At 40.7% G+C, this 24204-nt stretch overlaps 1 protein-coding gene and 1 long non-coding RNA gene across 5 annotated transcripts; one reads left to right on the top strand and one right to left on the bottom strand.

Annotated features, from left to right (window-relative positions):
- Window positions 1–947: 947 nt before the first annotated feature.
- BIRC2 (baculoviral IAP repeat containing 2) lies at window positions 948–14339 on the bottom strand. Of its 4 annotated transcripts, none has more exons than XM_082219334.1 (9): window positions 14077–14339; window positions 8394–10481; window positions 8168–8267; window positions 7489–7567; window positions 6574–6619; window positions 4721–4771; window positions 2918–3169; window positions 2652–2693; window positions 948–1741 (listed from the first exon to the last, which is right to left on the bottom strand). In XM_082219334.1, exons 2-9 carry the CDS (start codon window positions 9367–9369, stop codon window positions 1548–1550), a joined length of 1740 nt encoding a protein of 579 aa, XP_082075460.1. In that variant the 5' UTR covers window positions 9370–10481; window positions 14077–14339; the 3' UTR covers window positions 948–1547. The 4 variants fall into 4 exon arrangements, with proteins under 4 accessions (XP_082075460.1, XP_082075457.1, XP_082075458.1 ...); XM_082219331.1 differs by having other exon boundaries at window positions 4721–4960; window positions 14077–14336; XM_082219332.1 differs by having other exon boundaries at window positions 4721–4960; window positions 8394–9349; window positions 14077–14336.
- Window positions 14340–16132: 1793 nt separating this feature from the next.
- Window positions 16133–20960, top strand: LOC309530610. Its single transcript, XR_014218766.1, has 3 exons — window positions 16133–17140; window positions 17213–17353; window positions 19316–20960. It is a non-coding gene; the product is annotated as an uncharacterized lncRNA (long non-coding RNA).
- The last annotated feature ends 3244 nt before the right edge of the window (window positions 20961–24204 follow it).

The following is a 24204-nucleotide window of genomic DNA, read 5'->3' as shown; positions in this document are numbered from 1 at the left end:
AAAGGCAACAAGTTTTTTTCCTGAGGCTTAAAATTGAGGAGACCATAGAGGGACACACATACACGCAACAGCTGTTAAAGTTAAAAAGTTGTTGTAACAACCTCTTTTGCCTGGAAATAGTGGAGGGAGAGGAGTCACCAAATAGATTTGGTCTCACAGTAGCAGAACAAACTCCCTCTGCTGCAACCAAGTATAATGGCAGGCAGCTAAAAGATGACAATATAGATGCATCTGGTGCTCCCCAAACAAGTCTAGGAGTGTCCAAACACTTTAAATTACTGTTTCCAAACACACACATCCCACACACCAATTTGTCACATGGAGCTTGCGCTAAACTGGAACCACACAGGGTGTGGTAAGGGGAAGCAGCTGCAGCAGCAGCAGTAGAACAAACAGATAATTATTTAGTTTCTGACACCCTGATGCAGCACCTCATTTATTTATTTTTAATTTTCCACAGGATCTAGCAATGTTAGGTGCTTAAGAAACATTTTAAGAAGTTCAGCAAAAAGTTCAGAGTTAGAATCATTTGTTGCTTTCAAAGTTGTCCTTATGCACTGCTACCTACTTGGCTCGTTTCCTTTACGTTTTGACCAGCCTGCACCAGAAGCCTCAGCACTCCGGTGGGGGGGGTGATGCTAGAAAAGCTATTGTTAAGTGGACTTTATGATCAAGGAGCACAATTCCAACAATATTGGAAAGTCTATATGGCCACTAAAAGGCAAATATCTGAAATCAAGAGAACACAAGGGTGAGAGCACTGTAGTGACTAGCTATTGTTTAAACACAAGTATTTGGGAGCTGCATCCTACTTAAGATTTTAAAAACGCATGTATAGATCTATAATACGGACAGTGCCTAAAACAGTTTTTCCTTCGCTTTAGTGATGGTAATGGAGCAAGTCTGAAAATGAGGCTGAAAATAAATTCCAACAATGTTCCTTGAACAATTTTTAATATTAAGTTTATTTCACAAATAATTTTTTAACATTATCAGATCATGTATAAAGCAACGTAGCACAAGTCTTTTGCATTGCATCTTGGTGGTATATAGCTTGTCTTATGACCAACTCAAGCAATTCCTGCATAGATGCTTCAATTATCAAACTTCTACTCATAATTCAGTCAGTTATCAGGGATGGGGAACCTGCAAATTCCTGGGAGCCATTAGACTCCAGCTCCCCAGTCACTCACAGTCAGCAGGGCCTATGGCTAAGGTTAGTGGGAGCTGCACTAAAACAACATATGGTAAAGCTACAGGTTCCTCAAATGTGGTCTATATAAAATATATTTTAGACTAACCAGTTATACGTGTCAGAAAGCTTCCCAATAGGTTAACAAATAATCAACAGCTACTTTTGTGAACCACAAACTGTAACACACCCTGCAAGGTTGCTCACCCCCATCTTTAGTAACATTTGGTTCCAAGGCACTACAAAACTAGACTGGATTAGCAATCCAGTCATTTGAGAAATAATAACTGACCCCAAAAAGTGCCCACTGGGCTGCAGTGTGAGGATCTTGCTGATCAAACTCATTTTATGCCCTTCATGAAAGAAATGTCCGCACTGTACCCTTGATTGTCCCTCTGCATATAGGGCATTTCCTAAGGGAAGGGGCACATTCTTTACACACAACTAAGTGGCCACATGGGATGAAGACAATGGACACTTCCTTGTCCATGCAAACTTTGCATGTTCTCTCTTCTTGCAATCGTCTCAGCTGTTCTTCCATGGGCAGGCCTGCAGGGGAGAAAACTTACGTTATATATGTTCCAAATTGCTGTATTTTACAATACAAAGAAATACCACTGTTTCCAAGTCTCTCCCCCTCCACCCCAAAAACTCCCTTTGTTTTCTTTTTCTGCATCCACCAATACACATTGGAGTTATTCTAACTGACGAAGAGACTTCAAAATCAGAGATATAGTTTTCCTGGTATATATGCCCAAAGGTGTACCCATTCAGAAACTGCTCACAAAAATGAATCATAGAGTTGGAATAGACCACAAGGGCCATCGAGTCCAACACCCTGCCAAGCAGGAAACACCATCAGAGCACTCTTGACATATGAGTCAAAAAGCAAATGTGAAGGTGTGCTTAATGATGCTATAGGGGAAAGAGGTGGAGGCTCCAGATAACAAACTACCAGGGATGTGCAGAAGGCAAGTTTCCATTCCATTATTGTTACAAGAAGCAAGGACTGGAATTTGCTCACAATCATGGCACTTGCCCAGACTTCTTAACCTATGATTTCAAACTACAGATGTGGGAGAACTTTTATACAGTGGTACCTCGGTTTTCGAACGTTTCAGAAGTCAAACGTTTTGGCTTTCAAACACTGAAAACCTGGAAGTAACTGCTTCAGTTTTTGAATGCTTTTAGGAAGCCGAACGTGCCATGTGGCTTCCATATTGAGTTTTCCAGACGTAAATGCTTCCGGAAATGCACACTTCAGTTTTCGAACGTTTCAGAAGTCGAACTGTCTTCTGGAATAGATTACATTCGAAAACTGAGAAACCACTGTATATGGTGCTTCTCTATACCAAGTATCTGAAACTATTTAAAATGAGAGTTTTAAAATTTATTTTTATAAGCAATCCGTATTATTTCAAATGGTGCCCAAAGTTATTTTAGTGAATTCAGTTTTTACCTGAGACATCTTCTGTTGGAATATAAGGCATTTTCTTCTCCTCTAAAAAAATATTTAAAAAATTAGTTCTGTTCAATAAACTTAAGACCTCCTGCAAGCAATAAGCTGCCATACTAATAGACAGGGTTCTATGGTTTCCTGCATACAATCCCTAAAGCAAGGCCAATGACCTCTATTACTGCTCTGAATTATAACATGCTAAGGCTGTCATCTCTCAGAGAAGTGGCAATTAGATGTTAACCAGCACATTATTTTCTCAAACTCACCGAACAAGTCTTTGTATAATACAAAATCGCACTCTTGTAAACAGTTTCTGAATATGTTTGCAGCTGTGTTTCCTTTCACCAAGATGGTATCAATCAGTTCTCTCGCTTGCAGTGGTGTCTGGGTTTTTTGTTTAATAACATGGTATTCAACGTCATTTATTACTTTGGATGTTAATAAACTTTCAAGGATAGGAAGCACACATGTCAAGCGCTGAAACAATGCATTTCGGTTCTTCCTGATTAAGGACAGATCTAAAATATAAATAATGAAAAATGATTATAGTTCAATTTGTTTAGCATTGGAAGATTTAAGGAGAAATTTTGAAATCACAAGAGGGTGGGGGAGAAAGGAATTGAAAATAATTTATGCTTCTGAAGCAAGTTTAGGTATGATAAAGAAAATACAACATTTCAACGTTCACAAAGCCTGCAGGTCTCCCTCCCCAGCCTTCCCTCACCTGAAAAATGAATGTCCCAAACGGTTGGAAGAAAGCTGAATTATGCTTTAAGAACCATTTTCTTATGTGTTAACTTAGCGTATAAAAGAGTATACTGTCTGGTGTACTGATGAAATGGATTGGGAGTGAATGCAGACAAAGCATTTGCATTGTATCATATTTACCTAGCTAGCCTATTCTGGACCAACTGAAGTTTCCAGGCCATTTTAAAAGGCAGCCCCACATTTAATAAATTGCAATAATCCAGCTATTAGGTTACCAAAGCATGGATAACTGTAGCAAGGTTCTGTCCAAATAGGGGTGACACTGGCAAATCAGTGAAAGATGACAAAAGGCACTCCAAGAGCACTTGAAGTTATGAGTCTGCTGCTTTAGGATTAGTACAATGCCATCCAGAGAAAACTGATCACTACTTAATTGGGTAAACCAACCACCTAACAACAGTACCTCCGACTTGCCTAAACTGAATTTCATTTAGCCTCAAAGGTAGAATAATAGTTTCCAAGTTACAGGCAGTAAAAGTCACAACTTTATTTTGCATTCACTTGACACACAGAGTCCAATGCCAGATACCACAGTTTAAGAAGAATGAAGAAAAAATAATGAGTTCGGAGGGCAACAAAGATGGCTAATGGTACTGGAAGTAGGTCCTATGCAGAAAAACTGATGGAAGTGGATATATTTTCTGGGTATTGGACGAGGTTTTTCAACTCAAAAATCATGTCCAAAAACTGGGGTCGTTCAATACACAGATAGTGCCATGGCGGCGGGGGGGGGGGGGAGCGGCGCAGCACCAGCCATTCGGTTGGCAGGAGCACGGCTTCCGATGCCGCGGTGAGCAATCTGGGGGATGTTTCCTGCCCACAGCTGCATTGGGGGGGGGAGAAGCTGCGCGCCGCCAGCCAGCTCTTTGATGGGAGCGCAAATTCACCCGATACCACTGTGCATGGGAAACGATCTAGGGAGTGTTTCCTGCCTGAAGCTGCGTGGGGGGAGAGGCTCAACAACTTGGGGCCATCTCCCCTCACTTTCTTCAAATTTAGTCCCCCCAAATGGGGAGGGGTGTCCTTATACAAGGGGGCGTCTTATAGACGGAAAAGTACGGTATTTAGCCCAGAGGTTGATGGGAGAAACAGTAACACAATATCTGATGGATTATCAACTAGCGACCATAGATGGCAGGACTAGATTTAATGAAAGCAATTTGATAATGGAATCCTTGAGGGCTGTGGGCTCTCCCCTTCTGGGAATCTTCCAAGTGGAAGCTGGGAAACCATTTTTCAAGGAAGATTATGAAGAGAATGAAGCAACATAACAGATTATATCCCTAGAACTTTCTACATACCTGATGTCACTTCCTCTGCTTGTACCACCTTCTCTTCATTCTTCTCATCTCCTGCAGCAATGAGGTCGGACACAAGATCATTTACAGATTTATAATTCTCTCCGGTTGTTAAGATTTTACTCTGAACAGTCTGCTTGACTAGTCTTTTGCTGAATCCCATCTCCAAGGCAGCTTCAACCACTGGGGTTTTCATCATGATTGCATCTTCTGAAGCATTCTCACCAGGTCCAAAATGAATAACTGCTCAGAGAAAAATTTGTGGCATTGCTCATTAGATCCATATGGATTTTGAAAAATATGTTTTAAATTTAAATTAAAACAGAGAATAAGATCATGTTTACATCAGGTTCCATGTCCAACATTGAAAAAACCTTTGCTTTACTCTTATGCAAATTAACTTTTATATTAGGCTATACTAAAGGCATTTTCACACAAGAAGCTTACGGATGTGAACATATTAAACTGTCTTATACCAAGTCAGACCACGGATCCATTTAGATTAGCAGTGACTCAGAACAGAAATCCAAAATCTCAGCAAAGGTTTTCTGAATTGTACTATCAGGGACCTTTTTGACTAAACATACCAGGGACTGAATCTGGAACTGTAGGCACACAAAGAATGTGCTCATCTACAAAGCAATGAGACCTCCCCTTCAGAAACGTACAAACCCTATATCTTGCTGCAATAGGCAAGAACCAGCCAGCTTCTACTCCATAAGTAGAATCACTAATCAACTTACTAGATAGTATGTTTGGAAGTTACAGCAGCTGATATAGGAACTATGCTTGACAGCAACACTAATTAATTCACTAGCTGTATTACTTTGGAAAAGCAGCTTTTTAAAGTCCAGAGCAAGCTATCAAACAAATATTTCAAGCCTCTATTATACAGTCTCCATAAGTGATCTTGGCTTTCTCCAACTTAGGTCAGATCAGTTCACAGGATGATACCCAATGTGAATCATATTCAAGTCCATTGATTTCATTGGGTTTACCCTGAGTATAACTTATTTGGATCACTAACAGTAAATTCAAAGCTATCCACAATAATTTTTTGCACCACTAGGGGGCCCCTATGAAAATGTTGAGATAGGTTTTGCTAGCAATCTCAATGAAGACTTTAAAAAGAAAACGACAGTCTTATCTGAGTGTGCTTTTTCAGGAACTGCACATTGAGTTTGGATTTTTTTGAAGTGTTTGCCATTGTTTTCCAATGAATTCTCATTTTTTGCAGTTTTTGTTATTTATTATACTTGCTGTAAGCTACTCTGAAGGTCCAAGTACTGGTGGAAGAGCAGGAAAAGTTATTCATTATGTTCTTGCCAAGTTGTGGCAAGATATGAACTGCATGAACATTCCACTTAGTAAGCAAGGCAATGCAAATAAGAATAAAACAGAAGTCTCCTCATTTTGAGAGTACAATACCAAGTGACAACAAAGTTATTTTTGAGAATCCATATTTAAGTTGCTTTGTAAGACACAATACTTCTAGATAATTGATTAAAACCTGTTACAGATAGGTAGCCATGTTGGTCTGCCATAGTCAAAATAAAAAAATTCCTTCCAGTAGCACCTTAAAGACCAACTAAGTTAGTTCTTGGTATGAGCTTTCGTGTGCATGCACACTTCTTCAGATACACAGTATTGCTGTGTATCTGAAGAAGTGTGCATGCACACGAAAGCTCATACCAAGAACTAACTTAGTTGGTCTTTAAGGTGCTACTGGAAGGAATTTTTTTATTTTGATTAAAACCTGATAGTGCTAAGTGTTTTTGGTATTCCCTATTTAACAAACAGTGCTTTCATATTCCAAGTGTCCATACCAACTTAAATATCTTGTAAAAAATACGTACTTGGCTCAACATTTTCATCCACAGGTGTATCTGAGGTGGATAACAGCTACAAAACACAGAAAGAGTGTTTTAAAATGAATGTAATTTTTGTGTATCAAAACAGAAGCGAACACAAGAAGTTTGTCAAAATTTAAACCACTTAAACAGTCACCCTAAACATCTGCATGCACTCTGTCCTGAACACCACAGCAATGTTCTTGTCAGACACTTTGAGGGCTGACTGTTGCTGTCACAATACATTGTCAACTGCCAGAAGAAAGGGGAAGCCCTCATCATCATCACTGCTTGTAGCTCCTATATGCAATTTTGATTGTTAGCTGCAGTGAGCACAGTAACAGATCACACGTCAAGCAATTTGCTCAATTAGCCACTTAGTCACTCAAACTATCTTAGGAAACCATCACAGTTGCCGTGTGAAATTGACAAGTTTCTACTGAATCATAGAAAACTCAGATGCTCTCTAAAAGACCACATCCTTTGACCTTGTCATTTAGTAAGTTCACACCTTTATTTGTAGCCACTTTCAGCATGCCTAACACATGGTTGGCTTTTACGTGATTAGGGGGAAGAGATTAAAATTAAAGGCTCTTCTAGAGAGCTTAGTTTGAAAGTGTTCAATTTAAAAATCTATGATGTACAGTGGTACCTCGGGTTACAGATGCTTCAGGTTACAGACGCTTCAGGTTACAGACTCTGCTAACCCAAAAATAGTACCTCGGGTTAAAAAAATTTGCTTCAGGATGAGAACAGAAATTGCATGGCGGTGGGAGGCCCTATTAGCTAAAGTGGTGCTTCAGGTTAAGAACAGTTTCAGGTTAAGAATGGACCTCCAGAACAAGCTAAGTTCTTAACCGAGGTACCACTGTAATACACAAGAATACTGCTGAAATCAGAGCAAAGTAGTCATTAGAATACCTGTTCAAGAAGATGGGGGAATCTTACTTGAATTTGATGGACAAACTCTTGTCCTTTCATATGCCGCAGGTACTCACATCTAGAAGATAAAATGCAGTGTTTCAATTACAATATGCAGATTGTACATTGCTCCAGATACATGCAGACCGAAGTGCCTCAGATAAGCCGTATGCATGCCCAGTTCTAAATGTTCACTTTTGAAGTAGAGTTTGTAATCTGACATGACAACTCCTCCAGATAGATAACATACTAACAGAGAATCTGCTCAGTTTAAACAAAGGTCAGTCAATCTTATGACCCAAAGGTCACATGCAGCCCTCAATCTAATTTCATGTGGGTAGGGGAAAGTCTGGATGGAATAAGCGGGGGAAATATGGAGGGAGAAATGAGAAGGGTGCAGAGAAAGCCTTCTGATAATGATCAGTTCAGTCCCCTGCAAAAACCATTTAGTCACTCCCTGGCAGCCCACTTGGCAGGGGAAAAGAGAATAGAATATAGTCTGCTCACTGCTAGCATCTGCCCCCAACAGATTGCCTCAAGGGGAGTACAACTCTCAGCAGGGAAAAAACAATACTCCTCTTAAAATAGATCTCTTTGGGATACTAGTTTTGCCTTTCAGTTCCAAATATATTAAGATTAGGACCATAATTGCTACTATTTCAAAGTAGTTTAGATGTACCTTGGAAACCATTTAGCATGTTCTACCCATGGATCATCCCCAGACTCCCAACACCTGAGTCCACCATCACAGCAGAAACATTTAACATCATCATTGCGACCTGAAGAGGGGAGGGGGAAAACAGTTTATATAATATTTTTAAAGATACGTTCAGCAGTCACTGATTAAACAGTTCCAAAAAAATTTAAATAGAGTCCAAGTGACCAAAAATAGGCAGCTCACTTACCCACATAATAGAAGCCAGCATCTGCAAGCCGCGGTGGCTGAACTGGAACTGCAGCTGGCCAGCTTTTGAAAGTGTTGAGGCGCATTACGTAGGTCTGCATGCTCATATTGGAGACTGTGAAGCTGGTCTGGTCACACATTTGTTCCACAAAAGGGCAGTTTGGAAAGTGCCTCCGATGTTCCGACATGGCATTATCCTTAGGCTCCCAGTTACTCAGTTGACCACCACAGGCAAAACAAGCCACCTTGTCCGCAGGCCCAATGTAATAAAATCCAGCTTTTGCCAAAGAAGATGGTGACAGAAATGTCAGTGGCCATGACTCAAAAGTGCGCAGTCTGTCGTCCTCTGCACTCATTGCATAATTGACTGTTTTAGGTCTCAAATGGGACAAGTCTTCAACTGCCCTGGATGTGACTGGATCATGAGGAAAGCTTGAAAAGCTTCCACTGAAATAGCCAACTTGATCCATATTTGCTGCTGGTGTCGGGGAATGTGAAGAAGAAAGGCCAAAGCCAGTTGGAGGTGAAAAGGCAGAATTAAATGATGAACTGAGATTGTTCAATGGAGTCAAACTCTTCACAAAGTTGCAGCTAGGGTAGAGTTGCTTATGCTTGTCCAGAGCCTTGTCACCTTTTTTCCAGTTATCCAACATCAAGCCACAACTAAAACATTTTACTTTGTCTTTCACACCAGTGTAATAGAAACCAGCACGGGCGAGACTCCTTTCAGATACAGGTACATTCTGAGGGAAAGTTGAAAAGGTGGACATCCTGTAGAGTTCACATGACAGATCGTACGTCAGTTCACTTACATCACTGCTATTCCTCAGTTTGGACGGTAATGAATCATATATGTTCATGACGATGAAATAAGATAGGAGAATGGGACGAGTCTGAAGCCTGGGAGATAGTTTTGTGCAAATCTGATTAACTTCCAGGCCATAATAAAATAAAAACCTGAAAGCAAAACATTGCATGCAATTTCTTTATAAAGTATCTCTTTCATTCAGTACTTTCATCTTTCTGGCTAAACATAATTTGTTCTCTTTTTCAAAATGCACACTTCCTTAAAACACTGTAGTTCCTTCTTTTTTACAAGTGCTAATGTTCCCCTTCTCATTATGGCAGAAGGGAGAAAGCCTTAAAAATAAAGTGTGAAGAAGAAAACTAAATATTTAGCCCATAGCCTGTAAACTTGGACATGAGTCCCACCCAAACCAAAGGAAGTCCAAATAAATTAAGTTAGTATCAGGCTGCAGCATTAGTTCCCAAATCCTGTAACTATGTAGAAAATAAAAGTGCAGAAATGTAGGGTATTAAGGAAACGTGGAATCTGTAGGCATATGTATGACTTGCTTGTAGTTGGCTACATATGCTGAGAAGCCTTTTCCCCTTTAAAGTCAAATTAAACCAGGAATGTATGGGTTGTCCCCAACTAGGTTTTACTTAAAGGAGACCCACTGAAAGTAGTGGATGAAAATCTCCATTGATTTCAGTGGTGCTACTCTGAATATGACAAATATAGGATACCACCCTGTGTTTTGAAACTATGGTACATAAATACATCTGCTCCCTCTTAAGATTAGTTTAATTCTTGCCAAGAAGATACTCAAGGATTTCCCCTCAAATACATCAATGAAGTTTTGGAACTATTAAGCTAAGGGTGATCTCTGCAAACCACTATAGCTCTTGCCCTGGACACCAACAAGCTTTAATCAGCCCTGGAACATTTTCTTTCCTTATGTTGTTGCTGAAGTTTTATAGCATAATTTTAACCAGGTTGCTTTACTATTATTAGAAGTTTATTGTGTTTAACATAATTATATTGCTTAGGAGAGGAAAAATGGAACATCGGTAGGGCTGTATAGAAAGTTAATAAATAATAATAATACTCCTTAGCTAAAATATTTAGGCAAGTCATGTCTCTCCTTAATAAAAGCAAAAATAATTTTAGTATTTATGCACAAAACTATCTCCCAGACTTCAGACTCAAGTCCCTTTTAAGGGGCTTAGGCAGCCATATTGCAATATTGGGTCCACAAGGAGAAACAGTAAATGTAATGTGTGGTAAACACAAGGTTACCAAGACCTGCATGAAGAGAAAAAGATATATGAGCTTCTTTAAAAAGTTACAGTATACTGTGCGTGTACACAGTTGTAAAGCACTACAAATATTCAATGGCAATAAACTTCACTTCACAGTTATATTTTTAGCCAGAGTCTAATAACTTGTCTATGCCAACTGTTAGAATGGACTGGTGTTGAACTGAAGCCAATTTAGCCCACAAAGCATCCTTTGTGCCTATACTGAAAGCCCATAAAGGAATCAGTGTTAACACCACTGATGTAGAGTTGAGCAGTTCAGGTTAGCTACAAATCTCTCAGAATGGTGGCAGGGAGCAGGGATCAAGATTCCCTGCTAACTGTACATATTTACCTGCACATAGGAAGCACTCATATCTGCCAATGTGTAAGCTTTCTACGCAGGGATTTTTATGTGGAAAACAAGGCATCCTCTGAAAGCTCTGACACTGAGGTCAATGCTTCCTCTGAAAGCTTACTGACATTGAGGTCAACGCTTCCAATTGCGCAGTGTATTTAACTATTTCAAAAGTTATTCTGGAATTGACTGCCGATTACTACAGGTATTATTATATCAAAATTATTTTGGTTCACAGTGCGTTGGTCACAAACAATCAATACTTTTCAGAATTCCATTATGCTTAACATGTGACTTTTTATACACAGACTTTCCATCTAGGAAAGTGCCTGTGCTGCATGATGTACCACACACCATCATGGAGTGAACACATGCATATTTATATCCAGGGCAGAAAGAGACCTTAAGTTCACAGTTCTTCAGAACTCAAAAAATAGCATTTCTGAAGTATGGGAACACAGAAAATTAATGAGTTAATTAGAAAACTAAACAGTCTGTTAAGTAGTATCTAAATGAGCTAGCAGCCATAAATTAAGTGCATCTCAGCTACTGCCTCTTTGGAGGAGCTAAGGCATATTTTAAGTGCCTGATGTAGGTAGGCATCCTTAATACTAAAGTCTTGTACACCTACACTTTCTGAGTAATTAGCAAATCATTTTAACAAAGCAATACACCATTGGCTGTCAGCAGGGATCCATTTTTTCCTATGACAGACAACTCTAAGGTTATGTCAGACTTTAAAAAATAAATGGCACTTTGGATTTTTAGCATCTTCAAATAAAGTTATTTTTTATTTCCTATGAATCTGTCTGTGATAGTCTAGATAAAATCCCATACTCAAATAAATTAAATTACAGACCCTTATTAGCCTATTCTATTATTTGACACCATAAGGCTAGCACATGTACTGCAGCATAACCTTTCATACATCCATCAGATGTTTGAAGAGCCATAGGTATATAAAGCACATAGTGTGTGAAGAAAAAAAGGTATTATAAAAATAAAACAAAGTGAGGTCAAAAGGAGAAAAGTTACAAGGGATGATTTACAGAATACAAAATGAGATTTAGGCACAAACAATAAAAGATCCAGAATGTCTAAACTAGTAATGGGCTGACAGTAAAAAATAAACAGCACACATTAATACCCACAATAACAGAGATATGGCAAGTCTATCAAGTAACCCTGGCTGTGCTACAAGTATATACCTATTTGCCTATACTGTGTTCCTACTATGTGAACCACCCTGAAGCCTCCGGGTATAGGGCAGTATATAAATTCTATAAATAAATTAATATTATTATTTTAAGACGTTTAAGTATACTCAGCTGAACTAAAGTGGAACAGCAGTCTAAGATATAAAAGAGCACCTATTTATTAGACTTCCACTGCAGGATTGCAAAATAACAGTGCAGTCCACATAGGTCAAAGGAACATCAAACAAAAGGATTAAAGGTCTGGTGTGAGCAAATGGAAAACTACAAGTGTGAGGCCATTAAAGGAGGAATGAATAAAATGTCAACAGACTGTGCTAGATGACAATGAGGAGAAACAATAGTTACATTCCAAAAGTAATAACTAAAGGGAACAGTGGATTCAAAGTACCAGCAAAGTTTAGTAGCAGTTGTTAAAGCAGGATAGGAATGAAGTGATAAGGTACCCATCATCTACTGCTATCTTCACGTCCTGCTCTGACCACTGGAAGAGTATCCGTCTGGCTGCTGTTATAAACAGAATGCCGGACTTTGATAGACCCAGGTCTGAAGTGCTTGGTCGTCCCTTGATTTTATCAGTTGCTCACATCAGCTGATAATGTGAACATGTGGCTCTGATCTAGGTAGCCACAGAGACTGCATGCTACTCTATTTAGCATTAGCACATAAATTTCTTTTCATCTCTGAATCCAGCTGTCGCATCAATACGTAGTAGCCTCCAATTTATGTCTTCCACTTTCATGTCCTGTTCCTAGCAATTCTCCCTAGTCATCACAGTAACATGAAACCACTTCCAAACTGTTCTAGGAAGCTTATCATTAACTACAGACAAACTTCTCAGAAAAGAAACCTGACCACCTCTAACTAGCATTTTCCTACAATGTACAACAACTGCAGGAAGGGAGGCTATGTCCTAAGACCCTAGTCTTCAAATGACTGCCCAGTTGCTAATAATCTCATTCTGTTTGTAACCTGCTTTGGGGGGGCCTTTTTAAACAATCAAGCAGCATATAAATTATAATTAAATAAATGTATGTATGTATGTATGTTCAAGTTAACTTTGTAAGCTTACTTTGAGGTGACTCAACAAAATAGTAAATTCAGCCCTTACATAATATGCTTACTCCCCTAAGCCCCACTGTGCTCTACGCCGGGGCTTTGCCCACCGGGCAGCTTGAAGACTGCAGTCCCACCCCCTCTTTCTCTCTCTACATCAACTGCCGTGTACTGCCGATTTGTCAACTTTGCGGCTAAGCTGTGCGGCTTTAATTTCGTAACCACACACCCCCACCCGCAAAAAAAAAATTAAATGCACACCACGCCTGTTTTGATCGGGCACTTACGTGTCCTCCTCCTACGAGCCCAAAGTTTCAGCTCCCCGCCCTGTTTAAATCGCGATAGTTGGCAGTGGCCCGATTTTTTAAAAAAATATTCGCTTAAGCAGCTGCGTGTGTGTGTGAAAAAACAAAACTGCTCCTAACCGCCGAGTTCGTCGCCCTAATTCTTTTTGCAAAACGCTTTGAGGTTCCTCCGTTTAAAGCTGAAGCGGCACAAGGAGATACATTGCACTGTTCTGCACTTAAAAAGAATTTTTCGCATTTTTAAAGCCTTGGGACCGTCGTGTGAACAAAGGGCGAGCTACGGATGATGACGATGATGATAGTAATAGTAGTAGTAGTAGTAGTGGTGGTGGTGGTGGTGTGTAGTTATAACAATAGTATAATGATAAAAAGAAGAACAGCAGTAGTATACTATTATACAGTAATATTATTAGTATATTGTTATGCAGTAATATTACTAGTATATTGTTATATATATATATATATATATATATATATATATATGTGTGTGTGTGTGTGTGTGTGTGTGTGTGTGTTGTTATACAGAAATAACGTATAAAAGTAATAATAAAAATGATAGCAGCAGCAGTAGCAAAAGTGTAAAAAGAACAACACCCCCCCCCAAAAAAAAACGCCCTCCAGCAGCGGCGGCACAATAAGGCCCCACCCCGACCCCTCGGCCTCACTTACCGTCAGGCCCTCCCAGGCGGATTTGGAAGTCTCCGCCGGCCGCCTCGCGGCCCCTATATACTGGGGGAGGGTGGGAAAGGGAAGCTCACGGAACAAGAGACTCGGAAAAAACCAAGGAGCGGGGCCAGAAAGCCGAGCGGGGCCCGCCCAAAGGAGGAGGGGAAATAACTCGAGGACGGAAATTCCTGTCATCAACCGCGGGCTCCTCCTCCACAGGCCGCGGGTTTCTTCCACAAACGGAAAAAAGCCCCTCGCAGCAGCAGAACAAGCCAGGCTCTGCGGCCGTTGCGGCGCATGCGCGGTTAAGCGCCCTGCGCGAGGACTGCCTGTTTTTATATTTACCTCAGAGGGAGGAGCAACGGCGGCAACAGTGGCGGCCTCCTGGGTCATGATAAGAGCTGAAGCGGCGCCTGCCCGCGGTAGCGTCCCCTCAGGTGGACGCCAGGCCTTTCCACACGACGCTTGACGGTGGTGTGTGGGGTTTTTTTATTTTTTTTATTTTGCCTTCACGTTATGTTTTGCTTTGCTTGCTAGTTCCTGAGTGCTGCTGCTGCTGCGTTTGTAAAGGGAACGCGGTTTAGGCCAGGAGGCGTTCCGTTTCTGAGGGGAGTCTTATTTATCGGAAGCCGTTTATGGAGAAGTTCCGTCGGGGTCGAACGGTCCTCCGCAGAGCCGGCCCAAGAGCTTTTGCTGCCTGAGGCGGGCCACAAAAATGGCGCCTCTCCCGCCCCGCCGCCCGGGAAGAAGCGGGGAGCGGAGGTCGACCTCGGGACCCTGCCGCCTGAGGCGGCCGCCTCACCTTGTCTCGTGGGTGGGCCGGCCCTGATGCCCAGTCACGTTTAAAGATAGAAGCCATAATAAGGAAGGGGGAAGCAGGAAGGGCGTTGATGTTGCCCATCATGAGTGAGCAGCTGGACGGCAGACTCCGCAGCCACATGCAGGTCACACACTTCCCCCTCCGTGGTGAGATCTATCCTGCTTCTCTCTGGATTGCAGTTGCTGTTTCTACATTTGTGTCTAGACATAGAGGAACACAGGAAGCTGCCTTATACGGAGTCAGACCTGTTGGGGCATCGAACTCAGGGTTGTTCTGCATTACTGGCAGCTGCTTTCCCCTTGGGGTTTCAGGCAGGGGGACATTCCCAGCCCTGCTTTGGAGTTTCTGCATGCAAAGCAGATGCTCTGCCCCTGAGCTGTGGCCTTTCCGAAATGTATAGTGTGCAAGTCTTTCCCCCTTTCTTTTGGTGATGGCTTTCCTATTTTGTGTGTGTATGGTTTGAGGCAGAATTCCAGTATTATCAGGATGAGGAATCTGTGTCCCTCCAGAGTCTTTGGATTGGGAGCATCACTAGCTGCATGGCTAGTGGTCAGGAATGATGGATGTCCAGCAACATCTGTTGGGACACAAATTCCTCAGTACATCTGGTCCCATTGAAATCAGGGTGGTTTATTTCTGAATAGCCATATACATGATTGCGCTGTAATTCTTTTTAGGGGAAAGGAGGTGTATGTGTGCTAAATTAAGGTTGGCAATGCACAGGGGAGGACCGCAGGTTGTTATGAGTGACAAGAAAAACAAATACAGTCTAACACACTCTTGCTCTAATTCTTACTCCTGTCCACTTTTCCCTACCCCTTTTCTTCAGAGATTCAAAGTATATTTTATCAGTTAAGGCTAACTGCGCTCAACCTTGGTGAGTGTAAACCCCTACTGAGTAAGCATGCATAGGATTGAGCTGTCAGATTCTCAAACTGAAGGACAAGACCCAAGAGTGGACACTTGCAGGGGTGAAGTGGGAGGTGACCTGCTACTTTTAGGAGATAAGGAAGCAGTTAGCCTAGTCATGTAGTGTCATCCTGCTAATGGTGCAAGGGTCTTCCTGGAACCTAGAATCCCTTGCGCACGTCAGCCTTCCTGCTATTCTGTCAGCAGCCTTGAAGCAAGGTCATTACTCTGTGTGGGTTGCAAAACTCTTTGCCAAGTTGCAGCATACCTGAAAAAACAGTCAATTTTTAGTTGCCTGAATTCTGCATATGCCCAAACGCATGAAGTTAATTTTGTGTATCTGTGACATAACTGGAGGAAAGAGAGGCAGGGGGAGGACTCTATGGATGTAATTCTCCTAGGCAACAGTGATTATGTACATGGACGGGATAGCTCAACCTTGACAGGTGCAACCTATGTATTTCTTGGTGCAGTTCAAAAATTTGTAGTTGTAAATCACTGTAATAACAAGATAGTCATTACAATATTTTTAATGTCCCTATAGCATATTTATTCTGTGCTCAAAGACCTTTCATTCTCCATAACCCTAACAACCTTGTAATGTAAGCCAGTGTTACTGTCTGCATGTTATAGATGGGATGGGGCTTACAGTGAAAGAGTGGCTTACATACGGCTGCCCAGTGAGTTCATGTGAAATTTTCCTTTCAGAAAATTCCCAGTATGGGAAAAGAAACTGAGAAGAGTTAGGGTGAATACAGTGAAAATCTGTCACTGCTACATAGTAATAACAAAGAATGGGGGAAATTCAATTGATCATAGAAAGTAAACACCATTATTTCTTTTAAGTCAATGCAAATTAATCTTGCACCAGCTTGGCAGTATTTGTCCAGGACATTAGGTACTTTTGTCTAGGGGAAACCCAGCTGAACTATATTTTCACTTCACATGACCTTTTACAAAAGGGGGAATTCCACTCCCTGAATTATTTCCTGTGTGTCATGCCATTCTGGCAGACAGCCAGGTTTGGGTTTTTTTCTTTTACAATGCTGGAGATGTGTTTGAAATGACATACAAAAAGATTGTCTGACTACTAAAAGTTTCTTTTTAATAAAATTCTGGACTCTCCCCAGTTTTTCCTTATCCCTTTGGTTTCACAATCATTTTTCTTCCTTCAGTATCTGACTTCATGGGGTTTTATACGCAAAAGTGAAAAGTATATTTAAGATCACTCATGCTAGTTGTGAATTATTGTTGTTATTCCATTTCATACTTCCCCTTTATAGGGCCCAAGAGTGGGTTACAGTAATTTTAAAATGCAATATTTTAATTGCTGCTGTTGTTGTTGTTGTTGTTATTTAGAATCATGGAAGAGACCACAAGGGCCATCGAGTCCAACCCCCTGCCAAGGAGGAAACGAAAATTTACTTTTTTTACTATCCTTTAAATTTTAATGCATCTGTAGGACAAGGATGTGGTTTGAGGTAAATCACCCATTTCTCAGCCCACATTGCCAGGAAGCCTAGGAGAGGGAAAAGAGAGTTTTACTGCCATGTAGTGAACTTTAATCCTTCTGGCACAGTATCAGTCCTTATTGCCCCCCCCAACCCATAAGGGAAATTTTGATCAATAATAAACCTTTTAATAGGATCACTGTAAAATATCAAAATGAGAAATCCATTAAAATAGAAAAAGCAATCTTGTGAGTAGATATTTTAGACAAAATTTCTTTCTGCATGTAAGATTTGGGGGAAATTCCATGACAGAGCTCAATACAGGTAAATGATAATAATTGTGTATTTTTAAAATCATTAAATAAGGGACATTTTTTAAAGTCAATGATTCTGTATAGATAATTAAAATCACAATGTAATTTTCTGTATAAATGTGTGACTATTAATCTGACACTGATACTTGAGGCCAAATCCCATATCTCTTTAAAATACAGACAGTAGGTTTGCCCAACTCAGATGTACCTAAGACATGACTTAAACACTCTTTCATAGATAATAAAGTAGCAGATTTCAAGTGTCTAGCCAATACACTATTTGTAGATTCAAAGGTTTAGAATAAGTGACCTTTCAAAAATTTGATGAGCTTCTTCAGTACAGTGGTACCTCGCAAGACGAAATTAATTCGTTCCGCAAGTTTTGCCGTCTAGCGAATTTTTCGTCTTGCGAAGCACGGTTTTAACGGTTTAACAAAGTCGCAAGACGTTTTCGTCTTGCGAAGCAGGCCCATAGGGGAATTCGCCTTGCGAGGCAAATCGAAAACGGAAAAACCTTTCGTCTAGCGGGTTTTTTGTCTTGCGAGGTACCACCGTATTGCCTAATAACTATTTCTGTAAATAATTTACTTCGTAGTACACTATTGTAACTGTACCTAAGCCTAAGTACAGCTAACCAACCTGGTACCTAGTGCAGCTCTTTCAAGAGTGGTGTAACATGGTCACAGTTAGGTGCCTCAGTCAGTAGAATAGCTGTTGCATTCTGCACTAGCTGCAGCTTCTAGGACAGCCCCACAGGGTAATCTAGTCCAGAGGTGACCAGTGCATTTCTGTCCAGGGATGATTATAGTTGTGTATCAAACCAGCCAAGTATGGTAGAAAATGCTCCTTGCTACAGAGGCCACCTTAACGTCCAGTGGCAATGATGGGTCCAGGAGCACCCCCACACTATGTACTTGCTCCTTTAGAGAGAATTGCAACCCCATTTCTGAAGGAATTACCTAAATCCTGGAAAGAGAACCACAACCCACAGGACCTCCATCTTTTGGGGATTTAGTCTTCCATTGCATCCAGGCTCCCGTCCAGAACTTGTACAACCACACCTCACTCAGATGGAAGAGAGAAATAGAGCTGAGTGTCATCAGTATATCAATGGCACTGTGTTCTAATTCGCATAATGGTCCCTCCTAGCAGTTTCATATAGATTGTAAACACCATTGGGGACAAAATGACATTTTGTGATACCCTATAGTGTAACTGCCAGGGGCCTGACATAGACTCACCCAACGCCACTCTTGAACTCACCCAGTGGGTAGGAGTGGAACAAGTGTAACAGTTCATTCCTCCAGCTACCAACTCATGGAGTCAGTCCAGTATTAGCCCATGGTCAGTGGTATCAAAAGCTGCTAAGGGAGCAAGCAAGAGTAACAGGGTCACACATGGTACTGTACAGAAAAGGAGGAAACAAAGGAAAAGGAAATGGAACTTTTAACGTCATTGCTGTGAGTTCCAGTTAAATGACTAGCAAAAAACCGTACACTCTACATTTCTTGCTAGTAAGCAACTTTGTCATTTTATTTATTTGAAATATTTATAAACTCAACATATAGCAGTGTACAACAACAAGGAAATATAAGGCAAAACAAACTATTTCCAAGGAGGAATTTGATACTATCTGCACACTCATTCATCCTTTTGAGAAAGCTTGCAGAAATAGAACTTTTAGCATCCAGTGGAAGGTCTACTGTGTTGGAGATTGTCTACTTTCAAAATGCTCTGTGTTTCACAAGGTAGGTGCCACTGAACTGAAGGAGCAACCACCATGGATTGAACCTCTGGCACGGCACCACAAGGAAGACCTCCTTAGATTACCACGGTAAACATGCAGGTATAGAAGGGGTAAAGCAAGCTCTCACATCCTGGTCCCAAGTTATGTAGCGCTTTATACACTGGCAGTAAGACCTTACATTTTGCTCAGTAACATAGTGGCAGTTGGTTAAGTTTAGTGCTGATGTTATGTGTTGACAGACAGCAACCCTGGCTGCAGGGGCAGCCTGAGACCTCACTCATTTCACAAAATCACTAAGAAGGTGCCTACAACATTTGCCCCCATTTCTTTATTTCTAGGAAAGTTAGACACTTCTTTTTAAAAAATGAAAGCTCATAGAGTCCGGGGCACCTGCCCTGGGTCACTAATGTAAGTCTTCATGGGTGCCAGGATGGCAACCCCTGCCTTAAAATGATGTTTTCATTCTCTTTGATTAGTCATTGGTTGCTTCAGATGTCTTGTAAAGACTTACTGCTTTTTGCCCAGACTACCTGACTCGTAAGATTTGGCCCTGTTGTTACTGATTTCATCTTCATTACTGATCTTTATGGTGTTATCTTTTTTAAAATGTTGCATTTTTTTTTGTTTACCATATAGAGGTTTTTTTTAATATTAAGCAGTTTGGAAATGCTTTTAAATAAATAAATAATCTATATTTACTCTCTGCGCCAGTTTTGGTCTGTGTTTTACTGGATTCGGTGTCATGTTTGTGCATATGGTTTTTTTGTTTTTAAATTTCATTTAAATAAAACAATGAGTGTAATAAAGACGTAACAAATACAGTAAACAAGCAAACATGCCAGTCCATATGCCTAGAATAGCCACCTCTCAGGTATGTTTCATCCAGCCTCCCAAAATCCAATGTTGCTTTCATGTTACCTGTGTAACAAATGCCTATCCTTATCTGTGGTCTCTGTACCTGTGCAGAGTAGGCTAATACACACACACACACACACGTGTGATTCTAGTCCATACTGTTGCAGAGGACAATTTTAAAGCATGCTTTTAATGTTTCTAAGAAAAGACCTCTGGGTAGGAATTCTAGGAAGTCAGTTATTTTGCCTTTTCACTTTTTGAATTTCTTTTCAGGGTGTAATTTGTGCCACAGCAAACAAAAGATTAGAGATAGAACTGTTTATTCCTGGGGTGTAGTTCTAGAAAATGTAAAGCAATAATAAGTGATTGAGGCTGTAGCCAAGGACCTGCTTCCTAATACAGTAGCATTAAGGCACATGACAAATAGGAAAGCATCATACAAATTTGCATAAAGACTCCATGGTTGTGCATTTGCCATTCTCACTGGTTGCAGAAGGGGAGGCGGGGATGCCATAATGATTAGTCACGTCGACATAGTCTCACAAGTATGCTGCCCACCCAAAAGGTCATTAGATGCAGATTTAGGAATTTTTCCATTACATGTCTTGCAGTGCAGGTCAAATCCTCCCACACAAATGAACCCCAGGCACGATTTTTACATTGTTTTCTGCTTCTCCAACTGGTAGTGGGGAAATTCTTGTGGATAAATATTAAGTAATAATAAAGAAACTGGAAATGAATAATATGTCTTTTGAGTTTCCTGAGATGACTAAACATTCATGCTTATGTTAAGAAATGACCCCTCAAATTTAAAATAATTCAGAAATATAAAATAATAATCCACTAAGATTTTTTGCCAAAGTGATGGTCCTTCTAGACTAAATGTCCATTTATTCCTTCTCTCTGTTTCCTGCTACTTAACAAATTCCTGATCCACAAGATGATCTCTCTTCATATCCCTTAACTGCTAAACTTACTTAGGAGGCCTTGATAAGGACCAAGTACACTGGGTCAGCTGAATCATGTCTATTTATATGCTTGTTGACACTTTCAAAGAACTTGTAATAGGTTTGGGAGATAGGGCTTGCTTTTGCAGAAGCCATGCCTGTTCTGCTTCAACAATATTTCTTTTCTTACGTGTTTAGTTATTTTATCTTTAAATACATGTTCCACCCGTTTTCCCTAGACGGACATTAAGCTAACCTGTAATTTCCAGGATCTCCAAATAGATCCCTTTTAAAAAGGGAATGCAAGTGGCGCAGTGGTCTAAACCACTGAGCCTCTTGGGCTTGCTGATTGGAAGGTTGACAGTTTGAAGCCATGTGGCAGGGGACCTCTCCTTGCTCTGTCCCAGCTTCTGCCAACCTAGCAGTTCAAAAGCATACCAGTGCAAGTAGATGAATAGGTACTGCTACAGCGGGAAGGTAAACTGCATTTCTGTGTGCTCTGGCACTCATCATGGCACCAGTAGCAGTTTAGTTGTTTTGGCCACATGACCCAGAAAGCTGTCTGTGGACAAATGCCAGCTCCCTCAGCCTGAAAAGTGAGATGAGCTCTGCACCCCATAGTTGCCTTTGATGAGACTTAACTGTCCAGTGGTCCTTCATCTTACCTTTGTTACCCTTTTTGAAAATTGATATTGCTTTGGCTACTTTCCAGTTCTCTAGTATGGAGGCTGATCTGGGAGAGGAGTTACATATTTTTGTTAAAAGTTCTTTGATAATTTTGGGGGTGATGCCATCTAGACCTGGCAAATCCTCAGTTTTTATTTTGTCTATTAGGCCTAGAGTTCCATCTCTTATGACTATGCTGCCTCAGTTCCTCAGATCCCCCTCCTGCAAAAATTTATTCAGTTGTGAAGACAGATGCAAAGAATTTGTTAAGCTTCTCTGCAATCTCCTTTAGCACAGGTTTGACTCCCTTATCATCCAAAGGCCCAACTACCTCCCTAGACTGTCTCCTCCTGTTTGTTTGCATTCGTCTGTCTCAAGAGAGACAATGGAGTGCGCTTCTAGAAGTGAAGTCAGACCACGGCATTAACAGCACCAAACTGATGTCCCTGGGGTCCAAAGGAAAACAGAGCAATACATTTCGTACTAGCTTGGTTGCAGGAGTTGCAGGAAGGAGGTTTGCAAGGCGCCATCCAACTGTCTGAAGGACTCCACTGCCATGGGGAAAATTAACACCTTCAGACAAAGAGGGATATTTATTTAGGTTTACTCATAGGGAGTTGGGCAAATACACCCTTACCTGAGTTTAACCTCACAACACTCTTGTGAGGAAACGTAAGCTGTGGGGTCTACTTTGGTCTATGCTGTGAGCCTGAGCTTGGGTCCTTTGTAATCCACACTTGGCATACTGTAGCTTTCATGATGACAAATGAAGGTGATAATGGGTGCTAAAGCTTTCTCTGGACTTTTTGATGAGCAAACTCGTGACTTGGCCAAAAAATAATTTTGACTAAGTGGAAATTATTTGGTCTACTGTCTGCTCCCTCATCAAAGTTAGTCAAAGCTGATGAGTATATTTTTAGTGAACTGTTGTGAAGCATATCAATTGCAGCCTTCTCCATTTTAACAGTTTCCTTACATTTTATGAGCAATACAAACTGTCCCTGCAGCTTAAACACATTTGTAGGTGGTTTTTGTTCAACAGTGAATAGGTTTCCTTAATTGAAAAAAATTATAATTTTCCTGTCAATTTTTATCATGCAGGAATTGTATGACAAACATAAGGCAGATTTATACATTTTCCAGACGCCTTCCTTCCATGACATTTAACAATATAATTAGGTGGTGATGTCACTGCGGAACTGGGTTGGGAAAAGGAATTGAATACACAATTGCATCCTGCATATTTCAAGCCACACCTATACAGACCCATCCACATCATTCAGGAAATTGTGTTTCATAAAAGGACAGCATGACACTTCCACGTTCAGCAAATGAGACAAAAAGTCCATGTGGGCAAAAAGGATGCATTGGTAAAATGTTAATTGATTAATCTGGTAATCAGCTTTGCAGATCTAGCATACACATAGATATGGCAGTGAAAATCCACCGTAGTGATTCCTCTGCACATTCTGCATGTCTACAATAGTATTGATTTAATAATCTACCCAAGGAAATCAGTGAACCAAATGCCATCCGTTAGTTTCGTTTCACAAATAATGACTTCAGCCTGAGGAGAAAATGAAACTAACATTATGTAATCAAGTTCAGGACACAGAAAAGAAATGCTGATGTTGAATCAAGGCCATTCTTTTCCCTTTCTCTTTGGTTTAAGTCATTCTAAAACAGCTGCTTACAAAAGGGCTACCATTCAACTGATGTAGGGATAATTAGATTCTTTGTGGTGAAATGCCCCAGAGCTTTTTGACTAAACCTTCATTAGTAGATCCAAGTAACAAGATGAGTGCATATTTCTACATAAAGTGTATAATATTTCTTTGTGGTTATACTTAAAAGACACACACAGAGAAAATGCTCTATAGCTTCCCCTTGTTACATCAGTAATAAAATAAACAGGGTTCAGTTGGGAGACTTTCAGTTAGTTTGCTCCTGTATAGTAAGACAAATGTCAGATACCTTAATGCTAAGTCAAAGATAGCCACAGCCTTATCCATGATAACTATGGTTGGGAAGTTGCTCTCAGCATAGAAATGTACATGCATACTTGTCCATGTGGAAGAAAAACGTCAACCTTTGTATGTTGCTGACCTCATTGCTCTCAAGGTTTTTGCATCTCACTTTAGAAAATGCAAATGGAAAACTTGATAAGCTGTTGAAAGTCTCTTGAGCCAGGCTTGGATACAAACAGCACTGGCTCATAAAACCCTACCTCAAAGGAGAGACAAGCTTCTAAATCCCCTGAAATCTTTGCTTCAGATAAAAATCCAAGCCAGAGAAGGATTCTACTCATCCCTACCAGCACTCACCGTCCCCAACTCCCCAAACTGCTGTTCCCTGTCAAGCATGCTGCTACCCAGTGTGCCAGTGTGTGTGTGGGAGAGAGAGGTGGGGGGCATAGGTGCCA

This window comes from Podarcis vaucheri, assembly GCF_965113315.1.
Source record: "Podarcis vaucheri genome assembly, chromosome: 4".
In the NCBI taxonomy this organism is placed as follows: Eukaryota; Metazoa; Chordata; class Lepidosauria; order Squamata; family Lacertidae; genus Podarcis; species Podarcis vaucheri.
Note: the sequence above shows the minus strand (reverse complement) of the source record. Positions and strands in the feature narration are given on the sequence as shown.